The sequence below is a fragment of the Lepisosteus platostomus genome, chromosome 3 (assembly GCF_059453375.1).
Source record: "Lepisosteus platostomus isolate fLepPlt1 chromosome 3, fLepPlt1.hap1, whole genome shotgun sequence".
In the NCBI taxonomy this organism is placed as follows: domain Eukaryota; kingdom Metazoa; phylum Chordata; class Actinopteri; order Semionotiformes; family Lepisosteidae; genus Lepisosteus; species Lepisosteus platostomus.
Genome location: NC_142613.1, coordinates 79,548,655 through 79,572,528, shown reverse-complemented (window position 1 = coordinate 79,572,528; position 23,874 = coordinate 79,548,655). Strand labels below are relative to the sequence as shown.

Genomic DNA, 23,874 nt, shown 5'->3' with positions numbered 1-23,874 from the left:
AGAGGAAGCCAGTGTACTGTTACCTTATGGTCTTTGAATTCCCAGTGCAGAAATTCTCAAAATATAGGAGGGAGGTCTGACCCCGTCTTGTACTTAAAAAACTTTTTTTGTTAAATTAACAGGACCACAGAGTAGGCAGTAATTTAAATCTGACCTTAGCAACCAAAAAAAGCTAGAATGGTCAAATGGCTGTGTGACCTTTAAGTTCCTATGACTGCAAGCTCTGAAATTTGACATCAGATACAAGAGCATTTCTTTCTCTTTCTTAGAATCAAGTCTTGCCACTACAGTTTCAAGATTTCTAGGTTTATTTTTTACATGCTAGCATTAAAAAATAAGAGGATACCTTGATAATTTTACAGAAATAAAAAAGGAAGAATCAGCATTAACCATTGATATAAACAAAAATGAATTTATCATCTCAAAGAAGTGTGTCAAAATGTTTTCTCTGTGTTCTAGTACCAATGTGGAATGTATTTTCTCTATTTTTTTAAAACCATTCCCATTTCTGATTGTAATTCATGAGGTTCCTGAAGACTGAAATGCACACAGGTATATTTACAAAGCATTTGAATTACAAAGTACTTTCCATTTTAGACATCAGAGAGGCTCTCTCAACAAACAAGCAGCAATGGCACAATGAGAAGTTGTGTCACGCTGAAAAGTAAAAGTAAAGTAAAATGTACATTAATAACTTTAATTAATCCGTGTCCTGACGCTGTATGAGCTCTGCAGTGTTGCTCCTGACTGGTGAACTTCATGATCTATCTGTGTCCTGATGCTGTATGAGCTCTGCAGTGTTGCTCCTGACTGGTGAACCTCATGATCTATCTGTGTCCGGACGCTGTATGAGCTCTGCAGTGTTGCTCCTGACTGGTGAACCTCATGAGCTATCCGTGTCCTGACGCTGTATGAGCTCTGCAGTGTTGCTCCTGACTGGTGAACCTCATGATCTATCCGTGTCCTGACGCTGTATGAGCTCTGCAGTGTTGCTCCTGACTGGTGAACCTCATGATCTATCTGTGTCCTGATGCTGTATGAGCTCTGCAGTGTTGCTCCTGACTGGTGAACCTCATGATCTGTCCGTGTCCTGACGCTGTATGAGCTCTGCAGTGTTGCTCCTGACTGGTGAACCTCATGATCTATCCGTGTACTGATGATGTATGAGCTCTGCAGTGTTGCTCCTGACTGGTGAACCTCATGATCTATCTGTGTCCTGATGCTGTATGAGCTCTGCACTGTTGCTCCTGACTGGTGAACCTCATGATCTATCCATGTCCGGACGCTGTATGAGCTCTGCACTGTTGCTCCTGACTGGTGAACCTCATGATCTATCCATGTCCGGACGCTGTATGAGCTCTGCAGTGTTGCACCTGACTGGTGAACCTCATGATCTATCCGTGTCCTGATGCTGTATGAGCTCTGCAGTGTTGCTCCTGACTGGTGAACCTCATGATCTATTCGTGTCCTGATGCTGTATGAGCTCTGCAGTGTTGCTCCTGACTGGTGAACCTCATGATCTATTCGTGTCCTGATGCTGTATGAGCTCTGCAGTGTTGCTCCTGACTGGTGAACCTCATGATCTATCCGTGTCCTGACGCTGTATGAGCTCTGCAGTGTTGCTCCTGACTGGTGAACCTCATGATTTATCCATGTACTGATGATGTATGAGCTCTGCAGTGCTGTACAGGAGGTTCAGCACCAAATGGAGGAGAGGCACCTCCCTCGCTGGCATCATAGCAAACCTGCAGGCACCTAGGAAGATGAAGGGTGTTTTCTGCTGTACTGGTAAACACAGATCCTCTGACTATCTAATCCCCACAGTACTGCCAGTGGTGCTTAGTCAACTGTATTAAAGCTGCAACAGCTTTAATATTATTGATAGCCTAAGAAATAAAACAAAGCACATTTTTGTAATGCTTTTCTATTCATTCTGCACAAAGAAGCTCATCACATAGCCAAAATGGATTTCACACATTAATGTATCATTAACATGTCTCATAAACAAACGGCACAAATATAATAAGCTCAGCATTAATATTTAGCTTTAATGAAATTGCATTATTAAATTAGCTGTAGCATTATTGCGCTGGCTTATGTAAAGTTTCCATTCCTTTCGTAATATAAATTACCCCGTGAGAAGCGGCAGAATGAAAAAAAATAACTCATATTTCAGAAGGAAAGTGCACACTGGCCCCCTTATGCAGGTGCAACAGCAATAGTGGTGCGATGACCTGAATTTAGTCCCAGACCTTGTCGCGGGCCACGGCTGCCTTCATTCTGAGGCAGGGAACCATTAGGAGCTATACTCCCTGGAACAGTGTGACAGAGCTGAGGTGGATTAGAATGCGAAAGCATTTACACAAAGGGTGGTGGAAGTGTGGAACAAGCTACCTAACCTTGCTGTGGTCTCCCTGCTTCTTTCAAGAAGGAGCTGGGCAAAATCCTCAGATCAACTAACTACGATCAACCAAATGGTCTAACTGAGCACAAAGGCCTTGCATTTGTAACCTTTCAGTTCTTATTTAAGCTTTTATTATGTGGGTGGAGACACCTTTCTAGAAGGTAACATCTGTTTCCGTCTTCCTTTTTTTTTTCTACCCCTCCAAAGAAGCAAACAACAACCAGAACAACAAGTTTCCAGCTGTCTCAGGGGCTTACTGTTTACTGTAAATCAATTGAGTATTTGAAGTTGGCCCCGTGGCTTTTGGTGAGCTGAGGATAACTTTTACTTGTCTTCAACAACAGTAGGAGATGGGGTGGGCTGTGAAGTAAAAAATATTTTTGAGATTCCAAACAAAAAAAAAAGGTGAAATCAAAATGTGTACTATATCCTGTTTAAAAATGATCTACGGCATCTTGCTATTCCTTAAATTGGAGTATTGTCAGAAAATTATGATTGATTTAATAAATTTTAATATTTCCCTGCATTTATATAGCTCTTTTCATCTGGAAGGATTCAACCCCATAAACCGTTTGGCTGATCATTTAATTCTATTTTAAAATAATCAATTGAAAATAGAACTAAGAATACTGGGCTGGAAAAAACAAATATTGTTTGTCAATGACAGCTATTGTCGCTCAATGTTTTAGTAAATTACATAAGGTCTAATACCTTTCTTCGAGGCAGCAGAGACTTGGGAAGTTCTTCAGCTGGTTTTATGCACACTTGGTAAATAACTCTGACATCACGCTATGGAAAGCATGAATGTGCATCACACTGATGATGCCTGTTATCATACCAAAGGCCCAATGTGACGACACATGGGAGCAGAAGAAAACAATTCATTATTATTTGCACACTAAGTTAAAAAGTTAAAAACAACTAACTACCAATCAATCATCTTCAAAGAAGAACAATATCATATACATTATAATACATTTTCATGTACTCATCTGATAGGGAGATCCTTCAATGTATTTTAAGCCATGAACGTCAATCATAAAAATATATTCACACAGTAATAAAGCACAATTACATTTTCTTAGCAGTATGTTTCTTTCAGCCTTTTGTTTGTATGAAGTATGCTTGTGAACGCTGTTTCACAACAGAATGAAATGTTACTCAATCTTTCAAAAAAACTGGTGTGTGCTATAAGAAAAGAATAGTCATATTTAATAATAAGGCAATAGTAATACCTCAATTATTGACTACAATTATTTAATTGGAAAAAATGGAAAGGATTGAAGTCCTTAAGATTTGAACTGTGTTACCCTTTGAAGACTTGTGTTCATCATATGCTTGAGTGGTCTGAAAATCATTAACACAATAAAACAATATCCAGCTGATTTTGTTTATTGAACCCTGGGGTTGCAAATCTCTTGAGATGCATTTTAACATCAAACATTTGCTATGAATTGTGCTTCTATTCTGCTCTCAGCATCGATGTTGTTCACTGGCTTAACCTTTAATTGAGTAACGGTACAGCTGGTCAGCTCAGAAAGTTTGGTACAGTACAATTGCCTTATAGGCTCAATCTTTCAGTCTTCAGGTGATCAATGATTGATTTTTAAGCAGTCTTAATTGGAAAAAAAGGGTACCATCTTGTGCTTTTTTCTGCTACACATTGTAAACATGGATACATGATAAGAATAGGGACAATCTGCTCTCTTGAGGTGTGTGAAGATTCCTTTAAGTCCTGCACAGATTGCAATTCTTCTATCATGAAAAATGCTTCCAGACTTAACCTAGTGGATAAGGAGATGAAAAGAGATGCATACAGAGGAAAACCAGATACACTTATGAGAACACTGTGAGAAGAGTCTGTGAGGCTTCGAATAAAAAAACCATAAGAATTTAAAAGGGTGACAGATGGCTTTGGTCCTGTACTGCATGTTTGATTGCTCATAGCTTCTGTACAACGACCTGGCTGGGATGTTTGTTCCAGAGTCCCATGACCATTTGCTTCTAGTCTGCAGTCTTATAGAAAAGGTACAGTATACCCTGACCCCACAGTCTTTTTCACCAATAAAACGCTGGAAATGCCTAATTAGTCTGCCCTTTCTCCATCTACTGAAAAATGTAATACATTCATGCAATTCTTTCCCATTAACATAGTATCAATAACCAATATGTCACTACTTCTCCTGTAGCCATGAGAACAAGGTCTTCACATGCCTCTGTGGCAGAGCTGGAAGAAAAAATGAGAGCCACTCCTTTGCCCTGCTCTTGTTCTTGTACCTCTGCTGGAAGCTGGCTTCTCCGCCTTCTGTCCATTTGCTGCCTACTAAGCCTGCGGTCTGCTGCTGTCACAGACATGTTTCAGCAGCTCTGCCAGCCTGTAGTCAGAACTAAGCAAGACCAGATGGGAGCTGCACATCAGTGGTGAAGTGGGCCCACCTTGATATGTCAATCACATTGAGATTCTTTGGAATCTAAATAAATGCCAATTATAATTAGGACAACTACCGTCCTATTTGAAAAATGGCTTTTCTTGCAAAAAGTCTGGAATAGAAGCTCTCCTGGGAGCTTATTCAGTCATATTGTGACCAGACAAAAAGCCTTGTAGTTACAATATTATAAGCGAGTAGTTAATGATTTATTGCTTTAATTTCCTTTATTGTTTTGGGTTGACTTACTATTCTCTTCTTTCTGGACTTGACTGTATCTTTTGATATTGCCAATCGCAGCATCCCTGTGAAATGGTTTTTGGGAATTCACATCTCTAAAGATCTAACCTGGACTATGAACTAGGACTCAGCAGCGCCTTTATTTCTTGAGGTGCCTCAAGCGATGGGAGATGCCAGTACCTGTGTTGGTGAACTACCTCTGCACCACCGAGAGCATCCTCACCAACAGGATCACCGTGTGGTACAGCAACACCTCTTCTTTAGAAAGAAAGTCACTGCAGAGAATGGTCACTATGGCCCAGAAGATCATCGGCTGTGGTCTCACCCGATTAAACAGCTCTATGAGGACTGCTGCCATGGTAGAATTCTGGCCATCACAGAGGACAGTCACCACCCCTGGCATGAGCTCTTCACCCCACTGCCCTCAGGCAGGAGATACAAGAGCATACGGACACTTACCACTAGATTCTTCAATAGCTTCTATCCACAAGCAGTGCGATTGGCGAACACATTTAGCCATGCCCCTCGGACCACACCTACACCATCTACACCATCTTATTTATTGCACATCTCCAGTCATTGTTTACACGTCTGTATTGTTTACATCCAAACTGTTTACTTGTACATTGTCTACTGTTTGTATATTGTCTTGATGCACTGTCTGCACTTTGTGTTTTTACACTTGTTTTAACAATCGAGAGACTTTCTGTCAGTAAGAATTCCATTGTGCCAGTACATGTACCAGGTACATATGGCAATAAAGTTCAAGTTCAAGTTTAAATGACATGGAAAATCATTGGATCTGCTGGAGACACCTTGAGTGTTTTTAAATCCAATTATCCCCCACACTCAGGGTGTTCCACAGGGCTCTGTGCTGGGACCTTTACTATTTAGTATTGATATGCTGCCCCTTGGTCAGATTAACCACAATTATGAAACTGGGTTTTACTGATATGCTGATGACACTCAGATTTACCAGAAGACCGAATAGTATTACTACTGTATTTCTGCACTTGACAAGTGCGTGTCTGATATTAAGATATGGATGCAAAAGAACCCCTTAAGCCTAGTCGTGACAAGACTAAGGTTATCATCATTGACCTCCAATATGAGCTGCGCAGAGTTGGTCAGTGGTGCTGTTGAGAATGCCAAAATCAAATCGTGATGGAAGACAAAGAACTCTAACAAGTTGTTAGGGAAAACCTGCTTTTTCCAAATCCAAATCCATAATGACTATTCCCTAGGTTGTTATTTCCTGACCCTCTAGTTTAGTTTTAATAATTATTTCTATAATCTCACATGTATCAGAAGTCAGACTTATCTGTCTATAATTGTTTGGTTCAGTTTTCTCATTCTTCTTAAGGATTTACTCTATATTATTCATTCTCCAGTCCCAGGTTACTGCCCCGTCTAAAGCTACTGTTGGAAGACACCTTCATGTCTCAATTTATTACTATTCTATGTATCATCCAACAAGTTAAGATGCAATACTTTAAGCAAACAGACTCCCAAGAGCAACTTCCAAAAAAGTGCGAAAGTGATTTCGATGTGCTGCTGCTAAAGACTGGAATAACTTGAAGAATAAGCCGACAACATCAAAATAGATTATACCGTTTCATCTTCCACTCAACACTGCTATAAGCCTCTTGGCCAAGCTGTCATAGTAAAAAAGAATTTGTGCTCAACTGACCTATCAATTAAGGATTTTTAGGACTATTAATAACTTGGTTAAGATCCTTGCTCTACCTAACACTTAATATTGATACATGTCCTTATTTATTCAAAGTAAAGCACAGTAATGCCTTGAGAATTTAATGTGAAATTTCAAGTGAACTTTAAGGTTCTCGAAAGTACATGGTCTTTGCTGTTTTTGTAAACAGATTTATTGAAAAACACTCATAAATGATTGTGAATGGTGTGTTTATTAAGTATTCCTCTGTCTTGTTTATAAACATAAAATGTAAAGTGTTAATAAATATACACCAAGCCAAAATAGTTTACAACAGTTTGATTTCATCCATCCATATATCACTTTATTATCTATTAGTTCAATGCTTCAAAGAAAAGGCTTGATATGGGCTACATTACACTTTGGATTTCTGTATAATAGTAGAAATGCATTGAAATGTACTAGAATCTGTTTAAATTTCTTCTTTATAGCTTACAGTACTCTGTAAAATAAAATGATAAACAACAAAACTGTAGTGCAAAGCACACCCAACAGCGTCCCCAAATCCTAACCAACACATCACAGGCAATGACATAAACCCTGAAAACCTTTCTTAATTACACCTGCAACAGCTTCACTTGGCAAATTGATTTCCATCCCTTTGCTCTTGGATATATACAGTATCTTTCCATCTCTGCCCCAGGCTGAGATGGAAAGCACTACTGGTTTTAAAGAAGATGTTTAGTGTGTAAAGAACATCCCAAAGGATGTTCAGTATATATAGCTGTGCTTGTTTTCAGGGATAACCAATATGCAGATAATCTGCTATTTATGTCACAGAATATGCTAAAAGAGGATTAAAATTATTTACAGATGTATAGTCAGCAAACAGATCTTTAACAAATATCTGCATCTTTGCAATGCCATGCACACAGACAGCATGCTGCTGCAGCTCAGGGCTGGCTTGGAGGGTGTTTAACATCAAAATAAAAGCCGACATTGTGCAGAAAAAAACAAGCAGCAAAATACAACTCTATGTGAACAAAGAGGTGTTTTAAACATGAATGGACAAACCTGGATCATGAAAGAGGACTTGGAGCAAGGGGCTGGGACAGTGGGCATCCCTGCGTCCCCAGCAGGGGTCAGCGTGGCAGGGGAGCTCAGGCATTCACACCTTTTTAATGTCAATAATAACTAATAGACCAATATCTAGATTGATAAAAATAATATTAAAATATAATATCTTAAATCAATAGACTAATATGCACATCTTACCATTCTGTGTGATTCTTGTTCTTGCTAGCATTTTAAAAAGCAGGTATGTTGATCCAAGTACTGAAAAACTCACAATCTTTTAAACAATAGTGGTTTGAAATCTGTGTCTTTTCCTCACAAAGTAATTGACATCAGAAACACTGTCTTTCAAATATAAATAGGCGTTAAAATAAAGTGAAAGTTGTGAAAAAATCACTAATCACCGTCAACAAAATGCAAGAGGTTTGACAGCCCCAGGTGGTTTTGTTAAGATGCTAAAGTTCCAAAAAATGAAAGTCGAGCAAATATCGAACTTCGAGCTAAGTTTACTGTGGTTCATTTAAAAATCCTCAACACCCATCCACTGAAACACTGACAAATCCATGTTGCTGGTATCAAAGCTGTCTAGTTTAATCAGAAAAGAAAATATTGTGCCAAATCACTGGAAATCATGCAATCTGACGGAATACAACCAGTTTTTCATTGTGCAGGTCTTGGTGGTTCTGACCTTTTTCTGACATAAAGATCTTGATTGCATCAAGACAAGACCACAAAGCTGTCAGAACCTTTCCAGGGCTTTACAATGTTTGACTTTACACTTAAGTGTGAAAACTGTTATCAGCCGCACAGATTGCAAGCTTTCCTGTGAAAACAACAGGCTGGCCCCACTAAAAACAATGCAGTAAATAAACCAAGTGAATCGTTCTCTTCCACACCAAAGAGCCTTCTTTGGGTAGCTTGTTGTAGAGAATTAGAGCAGAACATAGCCTAGTTATTATTATTATTTTTAAATTAATTTCTTGATGGCTTATTAGACTTTTATTGCAACATGTTAAATGTTAAATTGAACAGACTATTACACATTGCACGGTTTTGGAAATATCCATTTACAAACAAAATCTTAATTTTGTCATTTTTTGCTGATTCTAGTTGATTGCCTTTCCCCCCCCAAAAAATACGATCATTAATATTGAAAGAACAAGCTTGAGAAAGAGAAGATATTGAATACATGTATCGCAAATCTTACTGGATTATACTGAGCTCTGCACACTCCCAAGATGCTCCAGGATCAATGGCAAACAGTTACATGGCAAAATCTCACTTACTGGGACCAAAGTAACATAGACCAGCAAACAAATTCCCATTCATTTCTGGTTGAATTTTATTAAGTTAATAATTATGAGGTGGCTCAGGACAAACATAATCAGATTATCTGATAGTTACTTCTATCAAACGATCCCTTGAAAAGCACTTTCACTGGAGAAAAGAGTAATTGTTTCCACATAGTAGTCATTGGTATTCAAGGGGAATATTTTTAACACATTTGTTCTCTAAGGTTTTTAGAGGATAGACTTGCAAGCAGTTAATGAGGCATGTTTCCAGGATCTCCACTGCATCCAGGAGCAGACACACAATCCGGAATCCCACGGGGACTATAATAGGATTTTTCTTATAACTGGAAAGCATCTTAACTGCATGCTGGGGGAGTACAGTAATATTATAAGTAAATAACAGCATAATGACACTCCTATTTTTCAGTGTTAGATTTCATAGCCAGTCTTACTCAACGTTAAGTGCTTGCAATGTTTTCACATAACATGAGATAATGCTCTTAACCAAAGAAAAATAATGCGGATTAAGAGCAGCTGGTTTCAATGTTTAGTGAATGAAAGGTGTTGCTAGAACGAGCTTCGCAAGCCTACTGGTGTAGAGTAACACACACACTGTGTGGGGAAACGTGGACCCTCGTTGTGTGTCAAGGGAATTCCAATGTTTGTAACTGCAAGTGTGCAGTGTAGCAGGAGTGGGCACAGGTCTGCAGGGGAAAGGCCACAAGCAGAAGCAGACGGAAAGCAACACTTCTAATTGGATGATGATGTCTAAGTTGTTGGAATCATCATAAACGGCAACATATGGAAGTTCCAACAACCTGTCATCCCGTAGGCAGCAGAGATGAGATTTAGATCTTGTACTGTGCTCATGAGCACACTATAATTAATTCCCAGGTCTGTTCCCACTTAGGAGAAGGAACAAGCAAGCCAAATATGGAAATATGGATTTCTGCATGGAAGCAGGGCAAAAGTTTTGCTGCCTTTGTTTTTGTGATGTGTTTGGTGCAGAGAACAAAAGTGGTTGTGCGGTCAAATGACACGATAGTTTTTTAGGTTTGTCAATGTTTGTTAACATAAAAGCCGGAAACTGAATTTTGTGATTAAAGAAGTAAATCGTAAAACATGCCCCATATTCAAGTCATTTCCATAATGTGCAGAGACAGACAAAAGTGCTAGAGATCGGTAAACTGAAGGTGTGGAAATGATAACTCGGCAACAGCTGGCTGACTTTCAGAACTGCCTGCCTGCACTGCAAGAGAAGTGCTACAAAGCACTTTAGCCACATCAATAAACCATGTGCTGAGGAAAAGATCTCGCAGAAACAGTGGAGCCTGCGAAGCAGCAAAGAGATCTGGCTTTGATCTGCACATCACTAAGTTCTGCCTCTGTATTATGGTTTTTATCCGTCTCAAAATCGGGTAGCACAAGAGAAACACATCCGTAAAACTGACAATAAAGTGTCACTTGACAGGGTGCAGCTTTTTCACCCGCAGTGGCAAAACCAGCTTGATCCCCAGCCCACTCGCTCTGGCAGAGGTCTGATGCGGCACAAGGCATGACCTTGGCAGATTATTTCAAGGAGGTTTTGACTGGTATTTCCCACCCATCCCAGAGGGTGGATGTTCATTTCACGCAAGACAGTTATCCAGCACCTCCAGAGAATGACAAAAGAGGAAACCTCACAGGAATTTTCCACTTAGTACAAAATAGAGAAACTGACAGTTTTTTCTGTACAAAGATTCAAAGTTCAAAGATTTTAAGGCACTTATTAAAATCATTGCATTTATATTATTGTTGAATAAAATACATTGCTTTCTTGTTCAAATCCATTTATATTTCCATCTCTACACAGAGAAGCAAAAAATATAATCAGCATGATGCACACTGGCAAGCCATTCAGGCCAACAGGACAGACGATGTTGCCCAGTGTGGGCAGACTGGAGCCTCAGTGGGAACAGGCGCTAGCTAGTCCTTCAAACAGGCATTCCACACATCATCAATATGTTAAGAGTTTTATTGATCTTACTTTTTAAATTCATTTAAATGTACAAATCTCCCATTTGCATCAGTGCATTTAGAAAGACAGAATAATGCACACTTTCCATTTTGCCTTTGAGTGCTTTGAATGTATTTAAAAACCACTGACACACAGAAAAAGCAGTTTCTGAAGGGTCTCTTTTTTCTTGTTCAGCATTCATCAGTGGTGTTTTAGCATGACTTAGGCTAACAAGACCAATATCTTTACAACCAACTGATCAGTTATTGTAGTTACATTCTCTGCCTACATGGGAGGAAAGCTAGACTTCTAGCCCAGTGATCACAATTATAGACAAAAACCTCACCTAGTGCGAGGTTCTTCTGTATTATACTGACAAATAAGCTCATTACTAAAATGAAAGTTCAAGGTACTTTAGCTTTTGTTTTTTGCAGAAAGGGATAAGTCCTTCAAAGGGGACTGAAAAATCACAATTGAAACACCACGTGGCCTTTTACTCATTTCTTTTTCTTCTGACAGTATACAGTATTACACTTTTTACACATCCAATGAACTAAAACAGTATGTGTAGCAAACAAAGGTAATGATATTTAAGCTTAATTTGTACCCCCAAAAAATCACGATTTACGCAAGCACCAAACTTGACACAAAGCAGTGGTGCACAACTGTACTGTAGAAAAGCCTCATCACAGCTGGGTGTTTGGTCTTCTTTACTTCAGAAAAGCTCTATGCTGTATTTTCCTTCTTTCTTTTGTTGCATTCCACATGAGAAGCATTAGCCTGAGTCATAATACATGTCATGTTATAGTTAAGGGACAGTCTTTGTGGTTCCACAGAGTAGCAGTCACAAGTTGGGAATGGGAACAGCCAAAGTGTAACAGTTTGATCCTTTTAAAGTCTGTGTGATTCAGGCTCTTGCACAAACTTTATATACAGTACATATATCAGAAAGGTGCTTCTTTAAGGTTCATTTGGTGTCACTGTAAACTTGCTTCCACAAAAGGGAAGGAAAAGAAGCATCAAGCATGTACTAGTGTCCACAGCAATAAAAGAGAATCAACCAACTCCAGTTTCAACAGCATCCAGATGTTTTTAGTATAATCACCCTGATCCAAAGATAAATATATCGTATCCATCTGTGTAGTATTTCACCTTAAATTTAATTTTGGCTGGCTAAAAAATGTACACCTTACAAAAACATCAGAATTAATGCTAGTGGAAAGAAAATGAAACTGATCGCACTGGAATCTAAACCCACTCATTATTAGTTCTTGACGGTAAAATAAAATATCTTTGGATCTTGCTGGTCTAAGGCTAAGCCAATACACTGAAATTAAGTGAGTCAAAGTACATTCAGAATGGGAAAAGCACAAAGTGTTAAATTTACTGTCTCAGTATTTTCTAGTATTTTCCTGTAGTTACTACATGTATTTTTCTAAAAAAATAACCTTTTACTTTCCTCATATATTAATACAAGCCAGTTGTGCACACACATTTAAATACTTCACACTGAAGAATATCTCATCCACTTCTGTTTTGCCTCCAGCACATAATAGAAAATTAAAAATAGAAGATGCTTTCACTAGTTTCTTACTAGTGAAATACCTCAGATGTTCTGTTCCACTTGAGTGGGAAAAGTAATTTTTATTATAACCCCTGGTCTTTAAAAGGCTCTGTGAGGTTGCGAAGAAGCTTAGTTTCACTACTGCTAACTTACTGATGCATTAATGAACACATTGACATCTTAATCTTAGGTTTTAATTTTCTAGACCTCGATTTGTCTTTTTTTTCTTCATTACAAGTACACACATTTGTCTCGTAAGAGAGGAATTGCACATTAAAAGAACTGAACAGCTTGTATTGATGTAAAAATGGGACTGGCTCATTAGCAGTACTACATCACAGAATTCCTCTTCTCTTTAGGGCAGTGTGGTGGCATAGCAGCAATGCTCCCTCACAGCTCCAAGGCCCTGGGTTTGTGATTCTCTGTGTGAAGCCTGCATGCTCTTCCTTCCTTTACATAGGTTTTCACTCAGCGCAACAGTTTCCTTCCCTCTTCCAAAACTTGCTGTCTGATGCTTTTAAATAAAGGTCCTAGTGCCCATTTATAAAGCACAGCATTATGTGGAATTAGCGAGCAAAGCACCTCGCTCAGGGGTATGACAGCAGACCCCACCTAAGAGTCTGAACGCAATCTTCCAGTTCGAGTCCACAGCTCTCGCTGTCACACCACACCGCTGCCTCAGGTCTGACTGGTCACTCTGATGTCTCCCTCTGCCGGTGGCCCTGAATGTGCATGGTCAACACAGCAGTGCGCTCTCCTCCCACCTCGAACCCGTGTGCAATGACACAGCGAGCTGCTCGGGCGTTTGACACCTGGACAGGCTTACTCTCCACTTCACCGGAAGATGCAGAAAGAAGTGAAGCCGCGAAGAAGGGGGGAGTTTGTGAAGTTTAGTTATTCCCTAAGTAAAAGATGAAAAGGACTACAAAAAGAAGACGCTGAAAACAACCTAAAATCTTTAACTCCACAGAAAGACAGAAAACGTACGTCACAGGCCCCTGCTTCAGAGGCATGTGGATGAAAGAAGCTGTCTTTCTGAGTACACTGCTTTCAGGCTGCAGACAGATGCCTTCTGTTTATACACACAGTACACAAACGTCCCGCCTTTTCACCGTGTGTGCAACGCCTTGTTCTGCTTGGCTTCCTTTACATGGTGTGCTGCTGTGTGTCTGGCCTGCTCTGGGATGAGTCAATTCAGCCCAGACCATGTGACTGACTTCAAGCAAATAAACCTGGCTAATCACACTTTACAAAGTATAACTTGGGCTGAACTGAACATTTTCAGATGACTCTTCTTACTTCAGAATGTTAATAATTAAAACAGAACAGTGCAAATTAAGATTTATGATAGAACTAACAGGCCAAAGTGATCAGAGATGTCAGTAGTAGTACAACAGTGGCTGTAGAACATCAGCAAGTTTTTTTTTACAAGAGGATGAAAAAGATTTTATTAAATAAAATCTGTCACTGTCAAAATAATTATCAAGTCCTTTCGAGCCATTCAAAACTCCTCTATGGCATCTACTGGCATTAAGTAAATAATGGAATTTGCTATGTAAGAAACTACTTCTTGTACTTAAACAGCTTACTCAAGTCTGACCTTTGACCATGTTCATCTCACCTGTCATCTTGATACCTGTCACGCCCGACATCCCTCCCTAGAGGGCGCTCCACTGCTCTCATTATTGTTCGTGTGATTTAGTTCTCCAGGTGTACCCTTTTAGTGTTATTATTTAAAGACCAGCTCCTCCAGTCCTCGGGGCTCATCATTAGGGTAAAGATGTCGCGAGGCCCGCCTAGCACCAGGAAACCCTACGTCCGTCTCCTGAGGGCATAGGTCTCATCCCCGACACCTCACGGGCTTCCTGAGCCCGGGGTCTGGAGGATCTCGCCCCGTCACCCTTGGACCTCCATGTGTCGTTTGTCCGTGTGCTCCTCCCTCCCGGGGATTTTAACTTTGTCGCCTCCCAGGATGGATTTCTAGTTGATGGACTTTCGGACCGTGCTTTGACCTGCCCTTGGACCCGTTTGGATTTGGATGCCGTTTTGTCTTCCCCGTACACTGTCTCACGGACTGTCACTATTATTTTGTGCACTATTAAACCCCTGTGTGTTCCTTTTTACCACGCCTCCTGTTTTCTCCAGCTCTTACCGCATCGCATAGGGTCTTCTACAAGATCTGACACGGATTCCAGTCCGTGTCCGTTACAATACTGATCAAACCTCATTGAGCACATTGATCATAAAGAGGTGAGCATTTTCTGTGCTGTTTCAGAATGCTAGCCTTCTGAATACTGCTGGGAGCTACTGCTAGCTCGTTAGCTTGTAGCAGATTCACATAAAAGGAACCGTACTGAATGCTTGTTTACACAAAGTAAAAAACTGCTACAATAATATTAACTCTGAGATCTCCACAAACATGCACCAGAATTTTATTAACATAAAAACTGTGAAGATTTAACAAAATGAATGACAAAGTACATATTCACCACTGTCTTCCCTTGACTCTGTATTAACAATACTGCAGTACTTTCACAACATTTCAAGTTTTTCTTCATGAAGGCTCAAATCTTTCACATATTTCACATCAGAAATTGCACAATTAATAGGAACTTGAAGGGCACTCTCTCTTGACAGCAGGGCGAGCTCTGTGTGTGGGTTCGAGCCCGGGTCATGCCACCGTGGGCTCTGATTGGGATTTTCCAAGTGGTGGCGCTCTCCTGGCCAGCCAGAGCCCCTGGTTTGTAATTGGGCGAGCCTGCAGGCCTGTGGGGCTGTGAGTGAGGGACAAGCCCCTCCTCCACATGGGGATTGGCTCTCTGTGATTTGGGCGAGCCTGTGGGGCTGTTGCTGAGGGACAAGCCCCTCCTCCACAAAGGGTGATTGGCTCTCTGTGATTGGGCGATCCTGCAGGCCTGTGGGACTGTGGGTGAGGGACAAGCCCCTCCTTCACATGGGGATTGGCTCTCTGTGATTGGGCGAGCCTGTGGGACTGTGGGTGAGGGACAAGCCCCTCCTCCATACGGGGATTGGCTCTCTGCGATTGGGCGAGCCTTTGGGGCTGCTGGTGATGTGCTAGAAGGGAAGGGGCTTAACAGTGGGCGGGGCAGAGGAGTGCCTCCACCCCCTCACCCTCCCCTGCAAGTGGGATTGGGGCTCACGGCCGCGAGTCGAGACGGGGAAAATTACACAGCAGGCGGATCTAAATTGGGTGGGTAAAACATAATTGGTAAACTGAAATATCTAAAAGAATGTTAAAATTCTTATAAGGTTTGAACTTCTTACAATTTTAAGATCATAAACATTCCAGGATGTGTCTTTGAGTTGTTTTTTTCCCATTCCATATTTACCAATAGCGGCTTCTGGGAGACAAGGGAGTCAAAGGAGTCAACGAGAGCTCACTGTGACCAGGGTATAGATGTCTCCCGAGAGCTGACCTGCTCACCTGCCAGGGAGGGAGCAGCCCTCCAGCTGACCTTGTCTGTCTCCTTCAGATTCACGGATGACAGTCATCCTCCACTGCGAGGGACAGGCAGTGATTACACAATCTATTTTGTCCTTCTACGGCCCCTTGCAAAAGAATGAAATGTGCATCCTAAGTAGATTTACTTATTAAGGATAAAGCTTTGGAATGAGTTTGTTCCACGAGTCGCTAGGAGAGGAAAACTGAGCTATTTTACGGAGGATTGGTATCTACTGTTTAATGACAGGGTTTAATGAGAGGTTTCATAACATCATTTGAAATCAGAGCATGCCGCAGTTTTGATTAATTTTCTTTGGCATTTTGGTTCACGTGAAATGTAGCTCTACACAAGAGGCTCACCTAACCGTCTGAAACACAAAGGATCATTACATTTGAAATAACTTTTCCCATGTGGATTCTTTTTATGTTCAGCTACTGCTTCTCATAATGCTGGCTGTTAGATTCATTTAACACATTTCAGCAAGCAAGGATCATTGTTCTAACCTGATATTTGTTCCACACATAAGTAAATTAAATTGTTTAAATGGGCAAGACTCTTTTACTAACACTCCAGCTAAGCACTCGAGCTCTCTCTGGTGACAATGGCCAGATAGATCAGAGTGTTAGAAACCATTTTGTTACATTTTCTAGACTGATAGGCATCGATGACTTTTTCAGAGGTCTTCAGGAATATCTTTGAGGCATGATGTGCCTCAAGACTCTGTGTGGTGAGAACTTCACTGTGATTATAAGAGCCAAAGTTTGCGAGTTTTACATACAGCAGAGCTGGCCTGAACCAGCCCTGATTGTTTAATAAAGTATATACACCTGGTCCTCGTTAAACCATTAATTGAACTGATTGAGGGGGTATTAACTTTTTCACACAGGAACATTGGAATTTGGATTAATTTGTTTATGAAATAAATGTTCCCAATGCTTCTAACCATTTTTTGAGTAAATTTCTAAACATAATTCTGCAAGCAATAGTCAGCAGCCATATCACTCTGCAACTCACAACTGGCAACCCACTGAAGCTCAGCAGGTGTGAGCCTGGTCAGTACCTGGATGGGAGACCTCCTGGGAAAAACTAAGGTCGCTGCTGGAAGAGGTGTTAGTGGGACCAGCAGGGGGCGCTCACCTTGCGGTCCATGTGGGTCCTAATGCCCCAGTATAGTGACGGGCACACTATACTGTAAACAGGGGCCGTCCTTCGGATGAGACGTAAAACCGAGGTCCTGACTCTCTGTGGTCATTAAAAATCCCAGGGTGTTTCTCGAAAAGAGTAGGGGTGTAACCCCGACTTCCTGGCCAAATTTCCCATTGGCCCTTACCAATCATGGCCTCCTAATAATCCCCATCTATGAATTGGCTTCATTACTCTGTTCTCCTCCCCACTGAGAGCTGGTGTGTGGTGAGCGTTCTGGCGCACTATGGCTGCTGTCACATCATCCAGGTGGGGCCGCACTTTTTATAATGCACTTTTTCTTTGCTTCAGTTTGTGTCACCTGTGATTCTGAGTTGCACAGTGTCTTTAAAGGACTTCGAAAACAGGACTTAGGTGACTTAGTTTTCTCTGCTGAGGGCCAAAAAGATTCAGCTCCTTTAGCCTGTCAGAGAAGGACGTTTCTTCAGCCCTAAGAACACACATGGCCACTCCTCTCTCAAATGACTCGAGAAAGCCAATATCATTTTTGTAACACGGCAATCAGTTCCACACAATATTCTAATGAGATCTTTTAACCTCATTTGTGAAATGCTTTTTATTATTAAAAACATCCTGAACCATAAATATAGGCACAACCACAGCTGTTTAATTAAACACTCTCTTAGGCAATAAAACACCCATGAATCTACTGTAAACCGTGGAGGTGACCTGGACCTAGAGGGTTTCTCCACGTGAGAACACTTCCAGTTAGGAGCAATCACATTTGTTTCATTTGGCAATCCCAGATTTAACTCAGCTGGTCATAAATAATGCTGAGCGTATTTGCTTTTGTATAATTCATTTGAATTTCCAATTAATGAACAAGTGTTGGAGAAACTCTTCATTTGGATTTATTCAGCTCTGCTTGATTAAAATTCGGTCCATGCTGTACATCAGTGTAACACGGTGATAAAAATTTCATCAAAAGGCCGAGACTGCTTTGAATGCCAGCCAAAGAGGTTTTCAAGCCTATACTGGGGCCTGCAGATAAGAATCGCACAGCTCGGTGCTTTAAAAAGTTACCTCCCCGTCACATGTCACACGTTATTGTCTCTCTTACCGCATGCAGTAAAAGCTAAGCCCTTTTCTTACACTCCCAGTGGTATCAGCTTATTCCCTGGCTTCACACTCCAGAGCTCTGAAGCACACATCAATTCACATCTTATATAGTGAAAATGAAAGTGTTTGAAGACTGCCACTTCTTCTTTACACCAATTCAAGTGCAAAAAATACAGAAGCACAGAGAGAGCAGGACAGTCACACAAAGGGGTATCCATCAGGTTAAAACAAGACCAAAGATATGGGAAAAAAAGACCTGAAGCAGTTTAAGACGTCTGTATCAAAACAGGAAAGAACACAGGGATTGTACCCTGGTAAAGACTGGTGGAATAGTCCCTTGCTGTGTGATGCCGATACCGGTCGCTGGTACGAAGTGCTGCTCTACTCATACAATCTCGCTGCTTTCCGTGTCTGGTCTTGCAGTACCTACGCTTGCCAATGGGCCAGATAATCCCTAAAACTGAGCCCTCAGAAGAACTCAGATGTGAAATAACACACAAGCAGGAAGCCTCATCCAACTGTAATGCGAGTATTATTTTCCAGAAAAAAGAAAACTCTAGTGTAGAGCTCCTGTACGTGCATTAGAATCTTGACTCGGGTCACAAATTAAGATATTGCAAACACCAAATTAAAGAACAGCGACATTTGGACTTCAAAATGTATCATTTAAACATGTCATTTTTGGATTTGTAGATGGTGAAAAATAGTTATTGAGAAATCCCTGTTGCTGAGGCTGTGTGAGTAGCCTCTGCTCGGGAAGAGCTCGGTTAAGTACAGGCCCACAGAAACACGTTATTCTTTACAGCTAACACCCGCAACTGCAAAACTCCAGGGAAAAAAAGGGAGGAGAGGAAATTCTCTTCTTAGCAACAGGAGTTAATGGAAGGACAGATATCTTGAAGAGAGCCCTATATCACTGCAGAGATCCCTCTTCATTACCATGTTTCTGAAGACTCTTTAATTCGACTCTGAGGTTTACCTGCTCACTGGGAACTGAATCCAGACTTAGAAAATCTGAGACCCAGGAACATATTCAACTTGCAAACAATAAAGAATGAACTATAATGTATTTAAGGCGAAGGTGAAACTGAAGGGTTAATAACATGAACCCATTGTATTTAACACATTTTTTAAAGAACTATGTTTAAATAGTCCCACAAAGCTGATATTTTAAAGTCAGAATGTTCTTTGGATATCTGTATTGTCTCATTTGGACAGACACTAAGTTGAACAATATAAGTAATAATATATTATAAATTAAAAACAATTATCATGTTAAGAAAACTGTCTTTCAAAATACACTTTAAATCGCTCATTAAATCCATAATTTTAATCCCAAACTATTGATCTACTGGCAAAACCTAAAAGATGTAGTCAAAAGAGCAATTTCTTTTAAATTGGCTTGGATTCACTTATACTGCTCCTTTCAATAACCGGAAAAAAAGTATTAGGTAAGGGACTCCCATCTCAGAACCTAAATAAAATTTGAAGTAGACAGTTGAACTAATGATGATTCCACTGCAATAATTACAAATGTTTGATAACTGCAGCTATCAAAATGATATATGGTTTCATATAATCTCAGTATAACCCTTGAGCAAGTGGGTAGAAGAAACTTCAATAACTTTCCATTTTTTATTAAACACGTCTCAAAGGAGAGTTGTGTAAGAACCCTGAATAATATCTTTACAAACAAGATTCCTTAATAATGATGTTCTTGTGAGTCCCGACAGACACATAATGGCATGTAAATGTATTTGTGTGATTAGAATGGTATTGTAGCGCTCTCGGGTTCACGTGAGTATGCGCCCTCGCCTCTGCCACCTCAAGTCGGCCCCCCACCGTCGGGGGACTCGACCTGGGCCTCCGAAGTCACTCAACAGGGACCCACCCAGTTGAGCCAAAGGGAAATATCCACTCAGCCCGACGGCTGCGGTCCCTGCTATTCACAGGGAAGGGCCTTGACGTCACCGCGCTGGTAAACCGGCTCTCACAACCGGCTCTCACAACCGGCAATGGTGGCCGTATGTGTTACAGTATAAATGTACTGGGTATAAAAAAAAACAGGGTGAGCATGAGTTTACCAAAGCCCCATTTCTTGCTGCTAATTTCAGGAATATTTCCCATTACAACACAAACATTTATTCATTTATTACACGGCTACAGAAAAGACCCCACTCACCATTAGCGATTAAAAGGTATTTCAAAACGTCCTTGTCCCCAAGTGGGCTTGTCTAGTGCATTACAAGTCCTAGTGGGTTTGTTTCCAAAAGTGATTTATCTCTGTAATTACATGTTAACAATCATGTCTTAAACTACATAAGAATGTAGTTCTTAATTCTTGAAGTTCTGCTAATGCAACTGCATTTTGCAAATTACAACCTTTTCATTTAAGAATTAATTTCCAGTTCCAAAGCTTTATTAAATAAGTGTTATTATAGAATGCTTTCAACTGAACTAGAGAATGGCAAATGTTTCAAAGTTTTCTTCACTATCAGAGATGTGGGGACACTTGACTTTCTTGGGCTTTAGGTGCTCTAATAATGGCCATGTGAATAATTGAAATCAGGCTTGTCAGAATGAATAAAATACAGAATATGAACTGATAAGTCAAACTGCAAGTTTTTTTTCCCCTAAAAATATTCTTTTCCTTCTGGAGATTTTTCTTCTTTGTCATCATACTAATCCACAACACCCTGAGATTCTCCCAGCATGAACTTTTTCCATCTCTATTGTTCTTGTCAGAATATACATCAGCCTGGTCATGAAACTGCTAAGTAAATAAGAGCACAGAGAAGGGCACAGATTTCAGAAAACTTTTAAAACAAAGTCTGACTCTCAATCAAAATACTTTTCCAATTTATTTTCCAGGTTCACAAACTGAAAGGTTTAATTGAACAAAACTGAAAAAAATTTAAGATAATCAATTATTTAAAAACAATACTGAAAACTGAATCATTCAGATTAATTTTACACTACAATTTCTGTTTTATTCATAACTGCCTTCGGAAAAAGGGCGCCTATCCAAAAAGCCAAAGGCTGGGTAATCCATTCCAGGGGCTTATCTTCAAGGCAAGTCGTTAGAGCAGTAAATTAAAAAACCTATTAGGTTTACGAAAAATATAGGGATGACGGAGCAAACCTACCATGGCTGAAAATAACCTCCAGTACTACCGAGATAGTTTTATAAAACTAAATAAGAACTATGAACACTAGAGAAATCACAAAATTGGCAGGTAGAAGAGGTTAATCTCCTCAGGGATTTACAAAGCTCCCTCATATTATTGCAGTTTTATTCCCCCTTAAGGGCCATTTCACACTCAAAACTGCCAAAAAAATAAACTGCAGACATTGTATTTCCAATCTGCACTTGCGAAGCTTTTAAATTTTGCATTGCAAAAATTTTAATTACTCAGTAACGCATACGGCAAGTTCATCCCACACACTGTACATACACATTTCATGCCAGTGTCATGTTTATTAAGCACTGGAATGGGAACGTCTAAGACTTTGACACCGACTCCACCAGCATGCATAATCCAATTCCTAAACCCATAGAGAATGTTGTAAAGCCTGGCACCACTGTGTCCAATCCAGTCACTCTCAGCTCTCTATCCTCCTGCGACTCAACAACTGAAGAATGACTTTTGTCTTCTTGTCTGTGTGCTTTGGCACGGGCTGCAGGTAGGGGGCTAGGCCGCCAGTACTGGAGTCTGTGGCACGGGCTGCAGCGAGGGGGCTTGGCTGCCAGTACTGGAGTCTGTGGCACGGGCTGCAGGTAGGGGGCTAGGCTGCCAGTACTGGGGTCTGAAACCATTCATTCATCTGCTGAGGAGGCAGCGCATCATCACATACTCAGCTGGACCTAACCATCACGACTGGACCTGGGAAAGACGAGGCTCTCTTCCATGAAGGAAGCAGGAAGCTATGCTTGTCCTGTCCCCGAATTCCAGCTTTCATACAGCCATTTCTCACAAAGACATGCTCATTCCAATACAAAACTCTACACTCACCTTAAAAACACATATCTGAGGTATCTAACTTGCACAGGTTGGCAGAAAGAGGAAAACACATCACTTTTTACTCTGCTGCTGCTATTTTCAAATGACCGGGATGTGACGAGGACTGGTGTCATTCTAGCACCAACAGTGTGAAGGGGGGTGGTGGGGCTACGTAGTAAATCAAGATGGCTGACACACGAGACCTCTGACACACTGGCTCCTGTGTGCGCCTAGATTGCGGCTCATATCCTACTCTCACAATCCATTTAATCACAAAAACAGCACATGTTCACATCCCAGCTTGTTGTGCTTAGTGGGTCATGAATTGACTGGTGCAGCAAAGATTCTCATGCAAACTACTCCCTTATAGGCACCGTTGGGATAACAAGCTCCAGACCTGCCGCGACCATGCAGTCAACAGGACGACATGGGGCTCCTGCTTGAATTACAATGGCCACCTGAGCACCAATCAACTTAAAACCTGCCAAGTTTCATCTCGCCCAGATGTGCTTCAGAACTGCACCTCAAAAGTTGCAGTGATACTTTGTGTCCTCATAGTAGGTCTTCACCTACTTAGGAAAATGAGCTCCATAACTATCTGCTTTGTTATCTCCTCTTCAAAAATGTGTTAAGCAAATGAACTCTGAACTTGGCAGGTATCTCTCTCTTGACAACAGAATTATAATACAACAAAACAGAGCTCCTATAGAACACATGCTAGCTGCCTGACTTCAATGTCCACCCCACACTGCAGCAGCACTTCTTCTGCTGATGACGGGACATCGCCTGCTCAGGCCGACACGATTCTTCAGGAACCGGATAGCCAACAAACTGCAAACCTGGTAGGTATCATACTTGTTTCCCATTAGTTATCTGGAAAACCCGGATTGGATTAACAGATGATTTAACAACTGATTATTTTTGTTGTACCTGCCCGGTTCGGAATCACCAATCGTGCATCGCAGCCTGCAACCCCTACGACGCACACGGGGAAATGAATGGAGAAGGGGGCAGACATCTCTGACCCAGCCACCTTGAAAACAGCCATTTGTTAAAGTGGCGCAGGAAACACAGGTCTGTCCTGCAGGTGCAGTGCCGACGACTGGGGAGGCACATGGCTGCAAGCACCCCGGAGGCCACAGGGGGCGCTGTGACGTGGAGCATGGAGGCAGCCCTGGCTGACATGCACTACACATCCGCTCTGGAGGCCAAGGCTGGTGCTGTGCTTTAACTGTGTTGTTTGAGCAATGTCCTGGTGGCTCCGGTGTTTACAGTACATACATGCACGGTCTAAACATGCGAATGTCTCAGTGTGAGCCATGACCGTGTACATACCTCTTTGCCCGAGAGATAATAGGCTGACAGCAGTCCACCAACAAACCGGATGTTCACTTCGAAGACAGAGACTTCAGCATTCTGAGGGAGACACAAAGACAAAAACACAAAGTTGATTTATTGTGTGCTTACAGGAAAGTACTCCAG

General features: G+C 41.1%; 1 protein-coding gene across 2 annotated transcripts in view; it reads right to left on the bottom strand.

Moving 5' to 3' along the window:
* Positions 1-23,874, bottom strand: part of man1a1 (mannosidase, alpha, class 1A, member 1) — a 196,373-nt gene that overhangs the window by 70,769 nt on the left and 101,730 nt on the right. For both annotated transcript variants that reach the window (XM_088627015.1, XM_088627017.1), the window contains one exon: positions 23,728-23,808. In XM_088627015.1, coding sequence (XP_088483141.1) covers positions 23,728-23,808 — 81 coding nt within the window. The remainder of the gene's footprint in view (positions 1-23,727; positions 23,809-23,874) is intronic.